The sequence below is a fragment of the Anopheles marshallii genome, chromosome 2, assembly GCF_943734725.1.
Source record: "Anopheles marshallii chromosome 2, idAnoMarsDA_429_01, whole genome shotgun sequence".
NCBI lineage: Eukaryota > Metazoa > Arthropoda > Insecta > Diptera > Culicidae > Anopheles > Anopheles marshallii.
This window is the reverse complement of record NC_071326.1, coordinates 49,475,711-49,495,451: the sequence shown is the minus strand read 5'-3', so window position 1 is coordinate 49,495,451 and position 19,741 is coordinate 49,475,711. Positions and strand designations below refer to the sequence as shown.

The 19,741-nt window shown below is 44.0% G+C and overlaps 1 protein-coding gene across 1 annotated transcript; it reads right to left on the bottom strand.

Annotated features, from left to right (window-relative positions):
* Positions 1-613: 613 nt before the first annotated feature.
* LOC128718088 (uncharacterized) lies at positions 614-18,233 on the bottom strand. Its single transcript, XM_053811762.1, has 7 exons — positions 17,900-18,233; positions 17,705-17,828; positions 4,805-5,044; positions 3,331-4,364; positions 2,677-3,243; positions 819-2,616; positions 614-743 (listed from the first exon to the last, which is right to left on the bottom strand). The coding sequence occupies exons 1-7, from the start codon at positions 18,231-18,233 to the stop codon at positions 614-616; spliced, it is 4,227 nt and encodes a 1,408-aa protein (XP_053667737.1).
* Positions 18,234-19,741: the final 1,508 nt, after the last annotated feature.

Here is a 19,741-nt window from a genome sequence, read left to right as displayed (position 1 = left end):
TCATTATCGTACAAGTGAATTAGATCCGTCCAGTTCCGGTGGGCTGGTCATGTCATCAAAATCACCGAACGACCTGGCCCGCAAAGTCCTTTTAGGTCGTCCACATGGCCAAAGGAGGCGTGGCAGGTCCATATTGAGATGAATTGATGGAGTTGATGCGTCTGCCACAATGGCCGGGATAATAGATTGGCTAACAACAGCGCTCGACCGCGAACGGTTTAGAGGACTCCTGCAGCAGACCTAAGTAAGTATTTTAAAGTTTTTTACATTATGTTTCGATAACTTGTCACTTGCTAGAATTGTGATAATAGTGCTACGGCGTTTTCTATGGACGCTTCTTTAAGTTATTTGTAAGTGTTGCAAACATATGCTTGAAAATGACATTCAAACGATCTCGGACATCACTTACCTTTTCGCTCAAATGTCACCATGTGATTCAATTTAAAACAATATATACTTTTAATATTTTATATGATATACATTTTTCAATAAAATTTTATATTATGTTGTGGAATAAATAAATAGTCATACGATGATAATGTAAGGTATGCAGTAAAGTCATGTAGTCATGGAAATGCATTGGAAATTGCAACAAACTTAGCCAAATGTTCCTTCAGTCCGGATCGGCAATCGGTTTTGGCAACTCGCTGAGCGAAATTGTATCACTCTTTAGCAGTGGCACTGTTACCGGCGGTTTTCGATGTTTGGATGGTTTGGAATGGTACATTACCCAATTGTCCGGTCTGGGGAGAAGAATTAAACACGAAACATGATATGGTTCTGATATGTTTCGCCGAGTTGCATAATGAATGGTTTACCTGTCGATGCTGGTTAGTAGTACAAACGGTACCAAAGAAATAGCACTCGGTTTTTTGGTGGACGTCTTCGGTCTATTGTTGATCGGTCGCTTGTTTTTGAGTTTGGTTACCGATGTTCTGTCTTTGCTTATGTCATCTCGGATAGAACGTTGTTCAGTTAAGTAGCGCGCGTCTTTATGCGTCTTGTCGGAGTCAATCATTCTCGATCTATTGCTGTTCCGTAAGGTCACTGTCGGTTGATCGTTTTTGTCTCGAGTCGTATCGTCGCGTTTTTCGCCGTTTAGTAATAGTCCAACGAACTTGTCCGAGTAGTCATCTAGTAGTAGCTGTTTGTCATGTCCAGGTGCGTATCTGTGATCTTGTCTTAGGTCCTGGTGCAGAGGTCGCAAACTTCCTGCAGTCAAGTAGTCCGTATAGTGTCTAGTGTTCGTTCCTTCCTTCGTCCAATAGTCTCGATAGGTCTGATCCGCACTGATTACGGATTGGCGTACAAGTGGTTCATAATGTGTTTGTTCCGGTCGCAGGTAGCCGTCGTGTTCGTCTAGCGGAAGTACCTGCAGTCGGTCACCCTCTGTGTCCGCGTTCGTTACTGTATGTCGACTAGGATGCGGCACGGTATCGTCGTAGTCATTGCCGTAGTCGTAGACAGAGAAAGACTCCGAAAGTTTCATAGGAAGATCCCCGGAAGTAGGAAAAGCAGACCGAGTAGCTGTCAGAGCGACAGACGATTCATTGGAGACGGAAGTAGTGTTACTAGTAGTAGTTGTAGCAGAGATAATAGGAAGCAAAGTTCTATTACTGTTAGTGGATAGGCTACGACTTCCAGCGGGAAGGTTTTTGAAGTCTACAGAGAAGACAGAAGTTTGTGCGAGAGAAGGTTGTTTGAATGGTTTATTGGAAGGTGTCTTGTGAAAGTTAGTGTCGGTCGGTGGTCTAAACGTCGATGTCCGCGGTCGCTGCGTCGCGTGTTGTGACGGTAGGTCGGCGTTCAGGGTAAGTTTGTCCGAGAGTCTACGTCGTGGTGTCGTTGTACGTATCGGTCTTCGGGTGTCGAAGTATGGGTTTGGTGGAGGAGGAGGAGGTGGTGGCGTCGGTTGGGGGGTGTAATATCCTCCCCCATATGGAGGATAATACCCGTACGGTGGTGATTGCGTTGTAGTCGTTGTAGCAGTTGGTCGATGATAGCCATAGGCAAAGTACGGAGGAGGTGGATCATAGTCCGTATTATAATCCTCGTCGTAGTCATTGTAATCAGGCGGTGGGGAAGATGTTTGGTAGTACCCGTAACGTGCGTCCCGATCCCTGGCTTTGCTCGATGCCCGTCTCGTGCGTACAAGTTTCTGTCGGTCGGTTGAGTCTTCGTTCGAGGTAACTGTGCCGTTTGCGGTACGTGATGCGGAGAAGTCCAAGTTATTGCTTACTAGTGGTCTGGTAGCTGACGGTGTAGGTCGTTTCTTGGTGGTAGTTTTGCGGGTAGGTTTGCGTTTCTGAGTAGGTTTTGTAGTCACCTTAAGGTCCAGTTTGTGATCTATAATCGTCGCGGTCGCAGATTGCCCACTGGGCAGCGGTCTGCTAGACGTCGGTGTCAAGTCTACTTTGTTGCTGATAATAACTGTTGGTCCAACGGTCAATGTCGACGACTGTGGTCTCTGTCGGTTCGGTTGCACACCAGTGTTGCCGTTCGTTATGAGGTCCACTTTGTTGATGACGTTACTTGAAGTCTCTAGTACCAAGGAGGGACGTCGCGTAGTGCTTGTTGTTGAAGAAAATGTCGAAGATTGTGCTGTGTCTCGGTCGGCTGTAGGTATAGTGCCGTTAGCTGGCACCGCTTCGTCATCGTCATCGTCATCTACGTCGCCTTCCTCGTCCTCGTCTTCGTCTCCGGTGTCGTTGTTGAATGGGTCCCGTTCTTTCCACGGCGTCAAGTCGACGGGTGCCATAAGTCTCGATTCACACGGAAGTCTTTCGTTCTGGCCAAAGTCCGATGGAAGAAACACGAACGGTTGCAGTGTTCCGCCACCACCCAGTGCACGACAAAGTACTTGCGAGAAAGCTACCTGCCGAATCGATTCCAGCTGGGCAGGCGTAAATGATGATTCGAAACCCGGATTTTCGTACCAAAACCGATCACCTTTTCGCAAATTGCTGAACTGTTGAGCAATGATGCACGAGAACGTAGGCCCCACGATTCCACCCACCACCGGACGTTCAGCTAGACCACCGACAAACAAGTCAATGTCATCAACGGTACGATAGGCTTTCTGTAAACGATTCGCTGATGCTGGACCCATGATGCGCTCCACATCGGACCAATCTTTCACTGACGACAGACCACACGGACCACGCCAGTTGACGTACGCTGGAAGTCCATGATCACGACCACGCTGAATGTTGATCGCAGCCAAATCGAGCCCGAACGGAAAACCTGTGTTGGCAAAAGAGATGGATTTTTCGTTAGCCAAACATCGTCTGAAGGGAACTTTAAAAGAAATTAATTCCGTGACACACTTACTTTTCGTTTGGAACAGATGATTTGTCAGCTCTGCCGTGATGAACTCGTCGCGCTTCAGTGCTCGCTGGTTGACCATACCACGCAGCAACCGGTGCAACGAGCCCGGACCTCCGAAATCACCTTCAGACGTGTCCTCGTGCAGGCTGACATTGTTTGCGATGAAACGGTGATGCCGGTCCGCTCGCATGTACGTGTTCTGAATGAGCGAATGTCCGAAACGGAATGCAGCGGCCGAGAACTCGTTGGCTATGGTAGGGTTAACGTTAGCGTCATAGTTCCGGTAGTAGCCGCTCGTTTCTAGCTCCAAGTCGAACAGTCGGCACACCTCCTTGCCCAGCACCAGCGGCAAAAACTCTCGGTACGTAATGTGTTGGAAAAGTGCGCCTACGATGCGTCGCGTTTCCTGGTACACCTTCTCATCGCTCCAGTGGGGGTTTATGTCTGAGAGGCGCGTTGCGATCTGGTTGTGTTCGTTCACCCATATCATATGCATCATAAGCAGTCCCGGTTGCTCACCACTGCGACTGTCACCGGGCCGAATGCACTGGTTCGCTAGGGCCGCCCGAAAGCAGACGTCCTCGTGTGGTGGACCACGTCCAAACAGCAGCATGCCGTTGCGAAAGATCCGCGCATTGTCCGACGATCGCGGGTTGCTCGAGTAGATCGGTGATGCGTCCAGGAAGGAGGTGGCCTGGTTTGTTTGTTCCCGCCACGAGAGCAGACAGTCGCGTCGTTGCGCCGGTGCTGACCGGAGAAACTCCAAACAGCGCACCCCGAGATGAGACAGCCAAGGGTCGTCGTGTGGAACTTTGATCGGCAAACAGGAGGGATGGGTGCTTTCTTCGCCTCCGTTGCAGCAGCGGGGCGTTGAACCGTTGATGCTGCGCGGCTGGGCCGTGGCTGTGATGTCGTGGTCAATTAGCTGTCCCCACAGGGCCAACATCATCGTCACCGGTGCTTCTTCGTTGCGGGAACCGTGCACCACGAGGCTGACGAATCTGGCCGATGGTAATGTTGCACCAGTAACGGATCGACTGCAAGAGAAGGAGTTTGTTTTCAAATGAGTGATCTAGACATTTTATACGGGAAATTTGGGGCTTAAATTTATACACAAAACTAACTGTGGGCAATGTAATTGGAGAATTTCCTCTTCTATTGAACCGAGGATTGCGAAAGCATAACTAATTTATTTTATTTTGTTGATCTATTTAATGGTTGGTTGTATGGTATACGTTTTAATTTTTAAAGGAAAACTGTAACAAACATTTTGTTTAATTTTGCCAACACCTTTTAAAAAAATGTTTGGAAAACTTTTTATTCACTGACACACCTTTGGAGAGAATTGGTAAATATTGAAGAAGATATTGATTTTTGAAAGGAAATTTGTACTTTGCAGTTTCCCATCACGAACTTCTCACGAATATAAACATTAACACGTCTAACGCATTCTCAGCATTCAAAAGCCGTCACTTACCGTATTCCTTCAACACCATCTTGATACTCGGGAGCCAGGAACCGATGAAAGGGCATCTGTGCCGATCCCCAGCGTGGCCTGCGGGCGTTATTGCACGTTCCATCGTGCGTTCTATAGCGCAGGCTGGCTGGCACACAGCGTGGCGATTCCCGCGAGGGACACAACTTCTCGAGCGGTGTTTTCTTCAGTGAAATTTTCGGCGGCGCTTGTCGACCGATGGCAACGTACTCGACGTTGGTGCTGGTGTATATCGCATGGAGAAATGCACAAGAGATCACATCATTAGCGGAACACCTCAATTCACATTGCTCAGCTCGGTTCTTTTCGTCGGCGCGAAACCACTTCAACCCGTATCGTCAAAGCCCGGGTCGTACGAGTTTCGAGCACGGTGCGTCACTTTCACTTTCACCCGCGAACGCTGCCACTTGCATTGCATTTCGAACGCCTGCAGTATGTCCTGCTATCCGCCGTTTCTAGGTTACGTTTGCCCCACTCTTTTGTATCACACTTCGCGTTTGGCTTGCGGCCGAACCACACTGCAGCGAACCGTGAGCCACACTGACATAGCCTGCCATCGTGACGATCGTATTTATAAAGTTTTCCACCACGGTGGATGCGCCCGAACGGACGATCGCTTCCGATTTAGTACCCCGCCTTTTCACCTCGCGATGGCTCCGCGCAACATTGGCCACTTTCCACCGGGACCGCGATGAAAGGTAGGGGTTCAATGGCGGTTCTGTTTTTCTTTACTCAACCAACCGCTGTGTGAAATTGTTTGTTGATCTTTTTGCTCCCTGCAACTTGTGGTGGGTATTTACTACAGGGAGGATCCATGAACGATCGTGTGAGCTGTTTTACAGTTCCCGTGTCTAGAGATGGGGAAGTGGAAACTAGCATCATACTAGCAAGAAAATACGCGAAAGGTGAAGCTGACACGAACGGCAATCGTCCATCAACAGATGACATCTTGCTAAATGGCCGATTTTTTTTCTACGTTCTGTTCCACATATCTTGTGTTGGTTCACTGAACGAAATTATCATCCCTTATGTGTGGCTGTTCAGGACAGGTGTTTTATTAAGGGAAGGAAAAAATACCCCTGAAGCAATTTTCCCTCGAAGCTTTCCATTCGTGAAATTATTTGCTATTTACTTCCACGAAGCATCATTTCTCCCGCGTGCTTTCATCAAAGTGTTGCCGTTTTCGTACGTGAGTGTCACTGGTTTGGTGTGCGGGGCTTACGGAAACTGTTGGCGAACCGGAATTAAAACTATACGACCCATTCCTCGGTTTAGCTTCAGATAGGCAGCCATCGTACCATCATCAGCCGCCCCGATGGGGAAAGTGAACGATCACGTCTGCTTTACGATCGTGATCGTGAACCGCGACACTGACGACCTATTCGCGTCGCAGTTTCTCTTTTTGAACAGTTTGGTTTTTTTGGTTTAACACTCTAATCTTCATCTCTTCGTACCGGAGTGGTTTTTAAAAAGTTTCCTTCTGTTTTTTTTATGTTTTTATGTTTCAGAGTTGCAAAGTGCCGTTTTATGATGGTTTTTGTTTTATTGTCCGACATTTTCTCATTGGACTGCACCATTATCTAGAAATTTGTTAAGTCACAAAATGATGAAAATTAAATCACCCTGATTTGGTGACTAAGGTGGATTAAACGTATCTGGTTGGAATGACTTGGTTTTTGGGGGGAAACGTTATTTCTCATTAGGCTACCCGGTTCGGTTTCGTCACAGACTGCTCCGGTTTCTTTGCTAATTTAAACCTTTCTTTAGCCTGTCTGTGATCGGGTGATTGATCGGCGTTGAACATTCCATGGGAAACGGAAGGAAGTATTGCTTATTTTCAATTTTCCATTCCTTTGTTCCTTACAGCTTGTTACGCTGTATTTTATTTTTTGTTATTTATTTTTTTAGTTAGTTAACTGTATGAACAAGATTATTAGATATCTCTCGAAACGAAAAAAGCGGTAATGGACCTTGTATATATTACAGTGCATGTCACTTCTAAATAAATACGAGGTTATTCTTCCCGCGACGTAGAATGTACCAGCCCACAACATTATCGAACGATCTGTCCACATTATCTGACCATTCCGCCCTTCATACACTGACAATGAGGTCAATATAAACAAACAGTAACTTGTTAGCAGACTGGCCTCGACAATTTTTGGTGTGCACTATTTGCGACGAGTGAAAATTGAAATTCCCCTGATAGTGCCAAGTAAATCCGCAAGCAGGCGATAGACAGGTCTCGTTTCACTGAACTTGACGCCGGTGATCCCGAAACCAAACTGTCGCTATTTCGGTGAACAGCACCCCCCTTCCCCCCCAATGAAGCGCACGGGTGTTGGCTGCACGCGAGTCGAGATCAGGGTTGAGATTCGGTTCGATCCGATTGACGATGCAACAACACGATGTAGCCGGCCGTGCATGGTGGAGGTCGAACTGTTTGTTATTCGCCCCAGGCAATCTGGCACACGTGGTGTACGTGGTTCGGGGAGGGTTTTTTTGGGAAATTTCTCTTACATTTGCCTGAGGGATGTGCTTTACAAGGGCGATATCTGCTCAGTCGTTATACTTGTTGTTTTCTCTCATCAACACGAGGTAGCATAATTATGTTCCAGCAAATGTCTCATCGTAAAAGCGGTGGTCCGCATATGCGAGTTTACATTGGAAGAGAAATGTATTTTAAAACTCACATTACTTGTATCTTGGATATGGTGATTTGTTTCGAGACTAAGTGCTATTGTTTTGGTCATAATTAATTGCTATAATTACTATACTGTTAAACGTACTTATCGTTGAATTAGGATCAAAAATGAATGATGGTGTATACGCAAATAATGCACCTCAGTTAATGCATTGTTATCGAATGTAAATAACGCTTTCATCGACTCTATCTATCACTTGCGATATTCGTTAGTACCGCCCTTCCAAATGGCAGCGTATTCGACCATGTCTCAGCATATGACAGGTAGCTTGACACAACATCCATCAAGCTGGCTCGTTTGCATCGTTTGTAGCAAACCTCCACCAACTCCGCGTCTTGAAATCGACAAACAAACGATCACATTCAATTAAATCAATCCCGCCCATCCGACCGGGTGAGAAACGTTTAGACAGCCCTTGGGGTCAGACCCCTACATCACCGTTTGCTTCGATGACTTTTTTGGGTCACTGGCCGCGTGGGTTTTCGTGCGCAGTCCAACGAACGGTGACGGCGTCTCCCCTTTTCGCTGCAAATGCAGGAGAAAAGAAAGTCCAAGACCTTTCCAGGCCGCACAAGAGATCGTGAACTTTGAGCAAGAAAAATCGAGAAAGTATCCAAGGCAGGCAGAGTGCAGCACATTTGCTCCTATGTGCTGGGGCAATTGTTTGCGGTCGTCTCTCTTTTACCTCGCCGTCTTCGCACCGCACTCTGTTCGCGGTACAATGAGATGAGTATCGGATCGCAAAGTGAAACCCAACGCAGCGCCAGTTCCAGTTTGCCGCGAAAGCCCGCTTCCCTGATGAAGGCTCGGTCGCTTGGAAAGTGCTTGCAAGGTAAACCGAATGGCCAAGTGTGCAGCCTTGGTACGGATGCTGCGGTCATCGAAGGAAACGTGGAGCAAACTACTTTCTACCCGCAGCACATCCGCAAAGGTACCACGGTTCGCGATCGGAACCGGAGCCGGCCGGAAATAGAAAGTGTCTTGAGCCTTGAGCGGAATGGAGGCACTCGCTTTGCGGAAGGGAACCGCGGAGGAAAAGAAAGACCAAATCAGGTCGTACGATCGAATCACGGTGCGATTCGGGAGTGGGACATAATCGGTGGAAAACACATCGAATGCATCAATTAGGTTACCTTCGCGAGTGGGTGAAAAGTGTGTACTATAGCTTGTTGCTTTTCTTTTTGGGCTGCAAATCGGAGCACAGCTAATGCAATTATGCAGATGAGATGCGATCTTCCGATCTTAACGATAGGTTCCGCAAGCGACCTCGTATGTTTGGGAGGTTTCTACTGTTTTTTTTTTTACTACACAACGTAGGATTTCGTGGATGAATCGAAATTACTACCCAGCTTACAAGCGAGGAGAGTTTTGATATTTTTCGAAAACATTTTATAGAAGGAGAGAAACTCTTTTAAACATACTTAGTTGCATGGAACAAAGTTGCACGTTTAATTATAACATCCTTACCTTTTATGACATATCTAAGGTTATAACAGATTTTCTCGGTTTTAATACGTAATGTACCATTTTTTTAGTTTTATCTGGCATTGCTACTCGTTAACCAATCCTTCAGCTAATATTGATTTATCACAAGCAAGCGTGAACATTGTTTATTGATTATTCGACTGTCATCCTAACCCGCTTACCATTGGTTTTCATAGAGCTTTTCAATGTTCCAAGCGAAAGCTTTACCGGTGATCTATTTATTACATCAAACCGTACGCTAGTATGACACAACCGACTAGCAGGAGGAGAAAAATGAAGATCCTCTAAAAAACTTCAAGAGAATAAAGCCTTTAACAGCGAATGATTTGCATGTCTTGACGAATCGATGCCCAAAAAATAAAAGACCAGCTTGTCTATTGCATGGTGTTTCGTAGGTTACGGCTATGGTTCGATAAAATTTGGTGGTGAGTCTACCGGCTGAGTGAAGTTCACTCCAACTCGCTCTCACAATCGAGGAAATGAAGCAGTAAAAGCCACCTGACCTGTTGGGGGGAAAGAGTTACACAGTCTGCAACACGATACTTCCGTAAAACATAACGTAACGTAGGATTCCCTCCCAACACTGGCGAAGATCTTTCCTGATGGGAAAATAAAAAAAAGGGTTATGGAAAGATTCAGGTCCATCCATAACCTGTATTTTTTTCGTCTGTTTCAAGCAGACTCCGGTGCGGTTATCATCGAACTCATCGGTACAGCTCATCACGTTGGGGGTCTGCGGGTGCAGGAAAGCTCAAAACCGTTCCTCCGCAAACCGTGTGCCGTGTGGGAGAGAAAGTGCTCGCGCATACGCTTACATAAGGTGAGAATTAATTCAACGAACACGAGCTGCGCAGATGATGCCGGCATTTTTGGCTTTGGCGTCCGTAACACATGCTTGTCGCTGGATGGGGCTCGCTTATGGCATGTAGGTTTTTTTTCCACCCATCCGTACGGTGTCTCATCAAAATCGAGGAGTTCAAACGGTACTCCAGTCGAATGGGTATGCTCCGCAACGTCAATATACGGCGGAATGGTGTGAAGATGTTCGCCATTTGCATCATTGAGTCACACACTGGCTCAACTCGTTTTTCGAGTGCTATTATTGGAAAGCATAGGACTGTAGGAAGTAGCGTCCATTGGCGATCGGTTATTCAAGGCTCTGCTAGGAGTAGTCTGTTACAGCAGCCACAGTGTGTGGATTTGTATCACCTAGCCAACAAATTTCACACACTAGCTTTCCAAGCGTATGTCTTGGACGATAAAACGATTTAGTTACAGATTGAGTATTGTAAATACTTGTACGCAATGGTTCATGAAAGATTTTTGGGATGATCCACTTTCGCAGAAAAAGTATTCGTAAAATGCGTTAAGCTTTGTTCATATGAATATTATAACCATCCTTCAAGCTACCATAACGAATCAATCATCCTCAGAATTGATCCTAAATTAATAATACTTGTTACAAATATGTTATTTTTTTCTGGACACAAAATCATTCTTTCGGAAATTAACATTTAGTTAAATATGTTAAATTTCATTATTTAGATGCTGAATAAAGCTCGTAAAGGCTCAAACAAAAGACCAATATTGTTAGACCTTCAGCTTGTATGGTGCGTTGTCCAAACACATCATTAATTGGGAGCTCACTCTAACCACCCGGAAATGCAAATATCTACATTAAACGTCGCGACCAGATGTTGGTATCGGACGGCAATCGTTAATCATCTTCGACATAACACTAATCATATAATGCATGGTTTCCTGCTCCTACTAGTGGAAGGACCAATCAACCGTTTCCTCAAAACCTGCCACAGAATTACCGGGTGGTGAGGTTTTGGATTTGTTTTACGATCGGTCGACTAATTCCACCGGATGGCTTCGGACGGCGATCGATCCCCAGCTGGGTTTCGTATATATATATTTTTTCTGCTACCGGTTGCAGGCACCAATCAATCGTAGAAATGGTACCAATCAAAAGTAAATTGCACGCCGGTCGCCCAATCGCCCGGGTCGTTTTGAGCCGCGATACTAACTGAGAGCTGTCACAGTAGCTGGAGGCAGTTGGGCTAAGTTTGCAAGTGAGCTAAAACGACCAAATCAGCAGTAGACAGTCGGTAGTGCCAGTTGCTGAAAGGTGTAAATTATATTTTTTGCTGCTTGAAATCAAAGACAAAATGAAACATTATAAATGTATCAAGAGCTTGCAGGAATCACGCTGACTGGAATGGGAGGGAAAGAAAGTGTTATTAGGGTGACACAACATAACGCGGAAACTGTTGGTGTGCTACTAGCACGGAAAGCTCGACCGGGGGCTGAAGTTTGGGGTAAGGGTGGTGAATTGATTTTCGTTTTCCATGCTTTCATCGTCGATGTTTCTTTATATTATGGGAACTTAAGATTACGATAGTGAAACATTCTGGGACTGATCAATTAGATCCCAATGGTTCACATGAGCTTCTTGTCAGTTCCATTCTGCACATACAGATGCCTAGGGTTGATGGGATTAAGCTTGCGTCACTTATTTACCAAGGCTTACTAATGACAACAACCCCTAACTTTACCGCCAGTTGTTGCTTGCCTAATAATTGAATCATCTTGCTGAGCCCCACCGTTTCAATACCATAAGGTACAAACCGTAATCAACTAACGTTTCCCTTAGGTTTTCTCTTTCCATGATCCCTTCACGATTGTTCTCATAAAAAACGCCCAACCATGTAAGCATCGCCAAACGAGCGGCACCCTCCATGATCAGGCCAAACCACCCAGTCCCGGACTGTCATAATTTTTCATTTTGTTATGTGTTGTTTTTCCCTCCATTTGCACTTCTGCATCATTCGAAGATTAAGCCACCCACAGACGCAGACAATGTTGGGTGTGAAAAGTCCCGCTGTCTTTTGCTGTTTAACGATGATGCTTTGTAAGATATTTGCGTGACGGATTTTTTTTTCCGTGTTGTGTTTTGCTATCGTGCGTCTTTTTATTTGTTTTATTCCATTCGCGGCTACGGGCATATGCGAAAGTTGGGTTCCCATCGTTTGTGTACGTTTTTTGTTTTATTTGTTTGCCATGTTCGATGGGCTTTTTGGTTTGTGCATTGTGTAACGTGGAAGGTGTTCCACCATTTCGACTCGCGCGCGTTGCATTGCTAGCGATGCCCGAAAGGGGGATTACACAGACGGAGGGAGTGGACAAAGGCACGAACGCCAAAAATGAAAATCAAAACAATAACAAAACAGTTTGGTTCGTGTGGGGTTTGTGCTGGTGCATTGTTATTATAGGTGGAGAAGGTTAGTTATCAAAGCACTTTTAAGTATAAGTGTTTTCTCTTCATCCCCTGTGGTCTCTCGTTTGAGGATAGAGATGCATACAGTGTACGATCTGAATTGTTTTACCAGACACGGGTTTGTTGTTTGCTCACGCTCCGAACCATAATGCTGAAGAGCGTGGGAGTTATGATTTGATTAGATGTGCCTGCATCGAAACTCATTGGGGAAGAGTATTATTTTGTGGGCAATGGTAAATTGCAACAGTTCGTGGGAAACTAGCATAGCAAAAAGAAAGTGTTTAAGTTTTCCATGAACCAACAATATGGTAGTTGAACGGTTTGGAAGTTTTAGGTGCTCTTCATTTATCTCATGCTCGCCGTTCCCATACATCACTTTTTTTTCGCCACTAACGAAACATTGTGATATTTTGTTGCATACCTACAATCCATATCTAAGTCAGTGAAGATGTAGGGCTTAACTGAAGAATGAAGAAAAAGTGAAGATTTAAGGTAGCAAAGGAGTGTATTAGATCCTTTTTCTCGAATCATAAAGTTCAGAACTAAAAATCAAGAACAGTCGTGATCTTGCCTTACACTCCGATAGAACATTACACGATTTTAAACTTCAGTCTATCATTAATGATCATTATATATAACAATTAGCAAGCATTCGTATAGATTTCATATAGAGTTTAACAGAAGTTTGAATGTAGTTTTTAACGTAACATATCTATTTATTCATAGTGGTAAAGGATAATCGCGAAATTGATTAGTTTCACAGGATGGCAGCGAAGAATTGAAACAATTATTTGTTCTGTTTGGAGGCACCTTTGAATAAGCAGAACGATCGTGTTTATGGAGCATCTATGCGAGATACACCAGCCGATAAAAGAGCAGTCGAGTGGTATTAAAATGCGTCGGCTGTGATGGTGTGCGTAGCTATCTTTGACAATAGGGAAGTTGCCTTTATTATTTAACGACAAACGTGGGAAGCTCAACAAAGAGAACTATTTAGTACACGTTCTGCAAGGCCATACGCTAGGAAGGCCATACGCTGCTTGAAACCATACGCTAGGAAGCTTTTTTGACAACGCTTCCAACAGAATTTAGCTCCAGCCCTTCTTCGGCTTCGGTCGTTCAGGAGTGGTGTAAGGAGCATTTGCCATGTTTCATCGGAATGGCTTGCTACGTCTCCGGATTTGAATCCGTTGGACTTCCGCATGCGGGTATACGTGCTACCCAAAGTTGGGTGACGTCTAACATTTAACTTTGGACGAATTCAAGGGACGATTATTTAAGATATGGGACGAAAAGCCAGACAAAGCACCTACGGGAGGTTATCAAATGCAAAGGTGAAAGATTTGAGATAACTGAAGTCAAATGCTAGTTTAGTAATAAAAGATGTTATTGAAATCAATTCCGAAGATAAATCAAACCAATTTCAATGGTTTCAAATTTATTTCATAAACAAAGTGTATAGCTTCCACGATGCCACCCTGTATATTATTCGCTTCAGTTAGTTTTCGAACAATTTCGGCAACATTTCTGCTTTTCATTTACCATTGGCTGCTTATTTAATCTTGTGTATGGAAAAAAGCGTTGAAGTGTATTTTGGTACTGGTCCTGTCGTGTGAAGACTGAAATTGAGCACAACATTTAAATAGTAGCATTGGAAGGCATTTTAACGAATGAAGTATAGTTATACAATCGAAACAAAATAATATCGATTGTAATTAATGCATTATGGTGCATTATGGCGTTATAACACATAATGGTGGATGTGGCGTTAAATGTAGTATTTGATGTTACGCTGTATTTGCTACATTTAAAATCATTCATACGCAACATCTGATCTGCGCGAACCCTCGTAGAAATAGTTGAAATGTTTTCTTCCAGCAAACCCCTGCTGGTTATCAGCTTCAGCGCTGCCTAAGGAGTAGCCTATTGTGTAGGGCCAGTTTTCCCGCGCGCGAGAAATTCCATGTCGATGAGCGTGCCGGTGGTTGACTGCGTCTCGCGGTATGCGACCAGCAGTAATCGCATAATAAAAAGAAACCCCTGTTACTCAATAACTTCGAAGATGGTCCACAACGAAGACGGACGGGTAGCTTCTTTTCGCTCTCGTTTGACATCGTAGGTAAGTTACGAAATCGGTCGTCGGGAAAAACTCGCGCGAATAGCTCACACTGTAGGGCTGTACGCGAGGTACTGATGGGTACGTGTTGAAAAGAAATTTTCCAACAGCGTGTGCTCGGTTGACATTGCACGCAAAACTGTCCGCCAACCAGTCGTAGCTGTCCATCTCAATTTGTCGTGGCAAAGGCAGGACAAAAACAAGCGTTGATGTGCCCTTTGGCCAAGCGGCTCGGTTTGAAACAGTTGCAGAAAAAGCAGTAAGATCGTGTAATTGCGTTGCGGGAAAGTTATCCATTGTGGCCGGGTCGGGGATTATCCATCGTGCATTGGAAATTCAAAAGGCTTTCTTGCGGTCGTGCTGGAGATGAGCCATGGTAAACGCATGGTTGTGAGAGAAAGATTGTTGCTATCATCATGCCGATTTTGTGTGGCCATGGCGTACTGCAGCACTGTCTGAACTTTCGCACAACTAATAAGTGCTTTGCGGTATGTCAGTATTTCATATCGCTCAATTAGTTTTTTAATAACAGCAGCCTGTGAACCACACAAATGACGTACATACATAGTGGGACGCGAAGAGGTAGGGATGAGCTGGACATAACAGCATTGTAATGCTTTGTCTTGAAATACAAATACTTTGTCTTCAAAAGATGTAGCAAAGAGTCCCAAGCGTTTCATGTTTAAGTTTTGTTTTTGTTAAATGTTTCATATAGTGCATCCGTGGGCATCCTTCTATGTTCTTCACGTTATTGCTTTGTTTATTTTTATTTCTTGGAAAATGCAAAGTAAAGGTCCGTTCTGCTGATGTTTGCCCAGCGTCAAATTGTTCAGCTATTGAGACCGCATAGCAACTGGAGCAACACAATTGTGCGTAATTAAATAACCATGACGGCGTTCCGGCCATCGCTATCGGTCTCCCAACACGAGCACCGACTGCAGCTATGCCAAAGGTTGTGCAGATATTTGAATACTAATACACCATGCTTACTAATTGTGCAAACAAAAGCAGCCCCCACCCAGGCTCGGCCCGTCCCAGCACAGCCACACAATTAATTATGAAACAAATGAGTGTTGGCCCCAAAACAAACACCGAAATGTTGAACTCCTTAGCGAAACGATCATTCATTATTTAGCGTTCGGCTTTGGGCGAGCGTGGTGCTTCGCCCAGTAATCAATATGCGGCACACAGTTGCACGGGCACTTGCGCCGATATGCATTGTTGCGTAGACGATGCCCGCGTACATTAAAGTGTGCCCTTCTATTGCGCCAGTGCGTAGCGGTTCTGTTTCGAAGCTCCCGTGCAACAAATCGTGCTGAACGAGGCAGACGCTATCGGCTTATGCTTTAATGATATCAATATGGGTGTGCGGCTTTCTAGCCATTTGGTTGGTGTATTGGTTTTTTGGTTTAAACCGGGCTATGCTTTTTTGGGTCAAACGTGCATGCGTAGTTGGGCGACCGAAGTGCGCACAGGGTCGCACATTTAATCAACATGATCCCGTGTAATATTTCAATAGGAATACAAGCGAGAAATGTTTCGCATACAAAATGTAGAACGTTTTTACTGGTGCCTGTTCGCGTACGTGAGGATTAGCAAAGCACTCAAGTGACTTATTCGTGATTGGACCTCGCTAGTGTTCAAGATTATCACAATTGTTATTATCTTAAGCACAAAACGTTGTGCTGTTACGTGAAATTGTGCCTCGAATTGTCACGTATAGGATAAATGCTACCGTGATGGTTTTTAAGTGCCACAGACGAGTTTCCGAGTGTGTAAGATTGATTTTTAACTAAAATATAAACCTGGTAATAATGATGAGCTAAACAAATATGAAAGCAAATAAGTAATTTTGTGTTCGTTTAATATTAACCCATTATGTACCAGCGTATGAAATTTCATACGCAAAAAGAGATCCAATGATTTCATAATGTTGTTGCGATGCATGTTTTCATAATTTGACACTTGATAATATACTACTCAGCAACATCGATCTCGAACAACTCGATCTTGGTAAAAACCTCAACTGGAGCAAACCTTTCAGATGATAAATTATTCACGACGTGGTTATATAAGCTTAATGGTTTTGTTCTTTGTTTTGCGGTATAACGTCGTTGCTCACAGAAATCAGAATATGCTCAGAACAGCGCTTTATCATCACCCAGACAAATACGCCAAACATGGCACTGTCCGAAGGGTGGTCTCGATCGCACGTGGGGTCCTGCCTAAGGAAGTTGGCACAACCAGACAAATTCGCCAAACATGGCACTGTCCGTAGGGTGTTCTATAAACGATCGCACGTGGGGTCCTGCCTAAGGGAGTTGGAATCGCTTCATCGTTTAAGGTAAATTTCTTTTTGGTAATTTAGGTAAATATGATAAATAAGTTGATGAATCATGAGATTGCGACGGATGTAGACAAAAATGGAAGCGACGGAATAATCGGAAAAATGTTGTACATACCCAAGCTTTTATACACACTTAACTTCTAATTCAATGCTTTCTTCTGCGCGTTGTATAAGTGTCGACTGTGTCATTTTAGAAATTTATCAGTGCCACCAACCGCTATGCTAGATTTCATTCTATAGTTAATTACAGCTTTTGGTGGGCGCATCAACGCCATCAACGCTGCACCTGAATGTGAGATTCTGGCGTCTACTCTGTTCATGTGAATCACCATGGAACAGGATAAGGCCTTTATTGTAATTATATTGCGGTGGCCCGACGGCATAAGGGTAGCGGGGCCGGTCTTTGGCCGGTCGGACCGGCCCAAAATCTCATCCGGACCTGTCCCACGCACGCAGGATACGCACGCGCTATCCAGCTACGGGTAAATAAAGTCACAGAAAGCCAGAAATGGTAGGCCTAGACCTCTTAAGGTTCTAGTGTCGACAAAGAGGAAGAAGAAGAAAAAGATATGACCGTAGCTCATAAACTAGATAAACCTAGTTCGCTGTAGAGCACTCATAATGCGCATAAAGGCACTTATAAACATAAAGCTTTTAAACGAAACGATAAAAAAAATCAATTTAATCTAAACGCAAAATAGATTTGAATCCATTGTCTACCAAATTGTGACAGCCATAACAACTGCATCTTTTAATTGAAGGTTAGTTTTACCAGGAGGTCCTTGCTTGCTGTGTTTTACCAGGGAAGGCCTGGTTCGGAGAATTCTCACTTATATCGCCATAATTGTGTTAGAACGTAACATTGTTGATTGAGTTTGTAATGCACTAACAACTGTGAAATTAGAATTTCAACAAAAGAGCAAACGCATAGCAGCGTGTGAAATACCTTTCCTTGAATGTTTTTGCAGCGACAAGTGTTGCATACGCAGCTTTGGCATCCATTTCCGTTTGGTTGGAAGCACTGAACTGTGCCAACAATGCTCCCGGATCATTCGTATCCAAAATGGCTCCTAAAATTGTACAAAAAAAATACACGTGTTAGAAGGAGTAGTTTTGCCACGTTTTCGTTACGACGTGGTACCTCGTTTCAGCAGATTTGGTTCAGCACGATCGTACAGCTCGATCATCGCTTCCAGTCCTTTCCGGGCGGCTACCTGCAATGCCATCTGCATGACATTTTTTCGTTTTTTCGGCTTGCTCCGATGCGAATTGCTTGCAGACGTGGTACCTTTTCGGCGTGTTTTATGTCGTCGCGGTGATATCATGAAGGCATCGGGCTCGGTTACATTATGATCCGGTAGAACTGTGCTGATCGGACGTGGAAGATCCAGATTCTCGGTGCTTTCCGTATTCGTTATTGACTTTTGTTGTTCCACTTGATTGAAATTCGCTTCTGCGGAGATTTCCACGGCCATACAGTAAGAAAAGCATAGGAAAACCAGTGTACCACACACAAACGTCCAACAGCTCCTGTACATAAAAAGGGAAATAAAATAAATGAAATATGTTATGTTATTATGTTAATACCTATACATAGTAGTACAATTGAAAAACTATCCTTGTCGGTTCGTGTTGCGGTTCAATAAAATAGATTAAACAATTTTGTTAGTCTCACGTACATCGTATACTCAGAATTTTATAAGTAGCATGGCGGAAGTTACGAAAGCTGCTCGGTTAAGCTGAGCGAATGAAAGAAACTTTTACTTTCATTCCTCGCTTTTAGTTCGTGCCTGCTTGCATAGCAAGACGTGCAGGCCGATAGATGGAAGCACGTGCCTTCAAAACCACTGCGTTCACCGGGCAACTAATCTACACCCGACAGAGTACCATAACGAAAGCTGCGAGGAATCACGTAAAGAGTCATAAAATCTAACAAAACAAAAGCCGCAGACTTAATTGATACAGCGAGGCGTCGTGCTGTACCATTTCACCAACCCGGCGGGCACCCGGTACCGGTGGGTGTGAGGTAACTGTTGTTTTGGTTTGAAAATTGTTTGCGGTAATCATTCACACGCCTTCCGACAGACATGCTTGACCCTTCGCAGTGTTTAAATTTTGAGCTTTGCTTGTTGCTTATGTTAAAGAGTTTGTTTGTTGGGGCATTTACAAACAGTGGTTCTTAATTATGCAAAACGAAACACATTGCGTTTGATTGCACTGTAATGCACTAATCTTGTTTTGATGTTTATGGACTAATATTTTGTAAATCATGCTGTACTTCTTGAAATTTATACTGTGTAACGTAACAAATTGATTTCATTATTTTTTAAACTCAAAAACTGCTCGTGCTTATTGAAAAATACATACAGAAAAAAAACAACTCCAAGTGCAAAAAAAAAAGGAAACTGTTCAAAGTATGTGTATTGTGGAGAAAGTCATAAAATATGACACGTTTCGTCCCATCAACCTATTAGTTTTAATGTGCAATTTATACTTACCCCTTGACAGTCGATGTCGGGTGCTTTGTCGTGGTCATATGAAGTCGTCGCCGCGAAGTGTACAGCTCATTTTGATTTATTGCCTTCATTTGTTGATCATTTGTAGCCATGCTTGCTGAGCAATGGTCCGATTTATGGGAGTTTTTAATATATTTAATCAACGTTGAATCGTGGTTGATGGACAGCCATTGGGAAGACTGTCCGGCGTGAACTGTTGTACAATGATAATGAAACGGTCGTTAAAACGATTGGTTGGATTCTAAAATATCTTTATCTTGCAGAGTAAAGAACATTGTGTTTTCTTTGAACCGATGATTTGTGTAAATAGTTGTAACTAGAATACGCTTTTTGTCTACATACATACATTGCCTTTGTAATACACCTTTTATATATTTAACGAAAAAAAAAATACCAATTTCTCTTCCCAGCTCGTTGTACAGAAAAAGAGCTACAGCATAATTTCTTTGAGAAAATTGTATGAATTG

Coding starts and splice junctions, on each gene's coding strand:
- LOC128718088 (XM_053811762.1), bottom strand. CDS start 18,233: ATGGCCGTGGAAATCTCCGCAGAAGCGAATTTCAATCAAGTGGAACAA. Junction 2,617..2,676: donor CGAAGACGAGGACGAGGAAG/GCGACGTAGATG, acceptor CTATACCTACAG/CCGACCGAGACACAGCACAA. Junction 744..818: donor CTACTAACCAGCATCGACAG/GTAAACCATTCA, acceptor TCTTCTCCCCAG/ACCGGACAATTGGGTAATGT.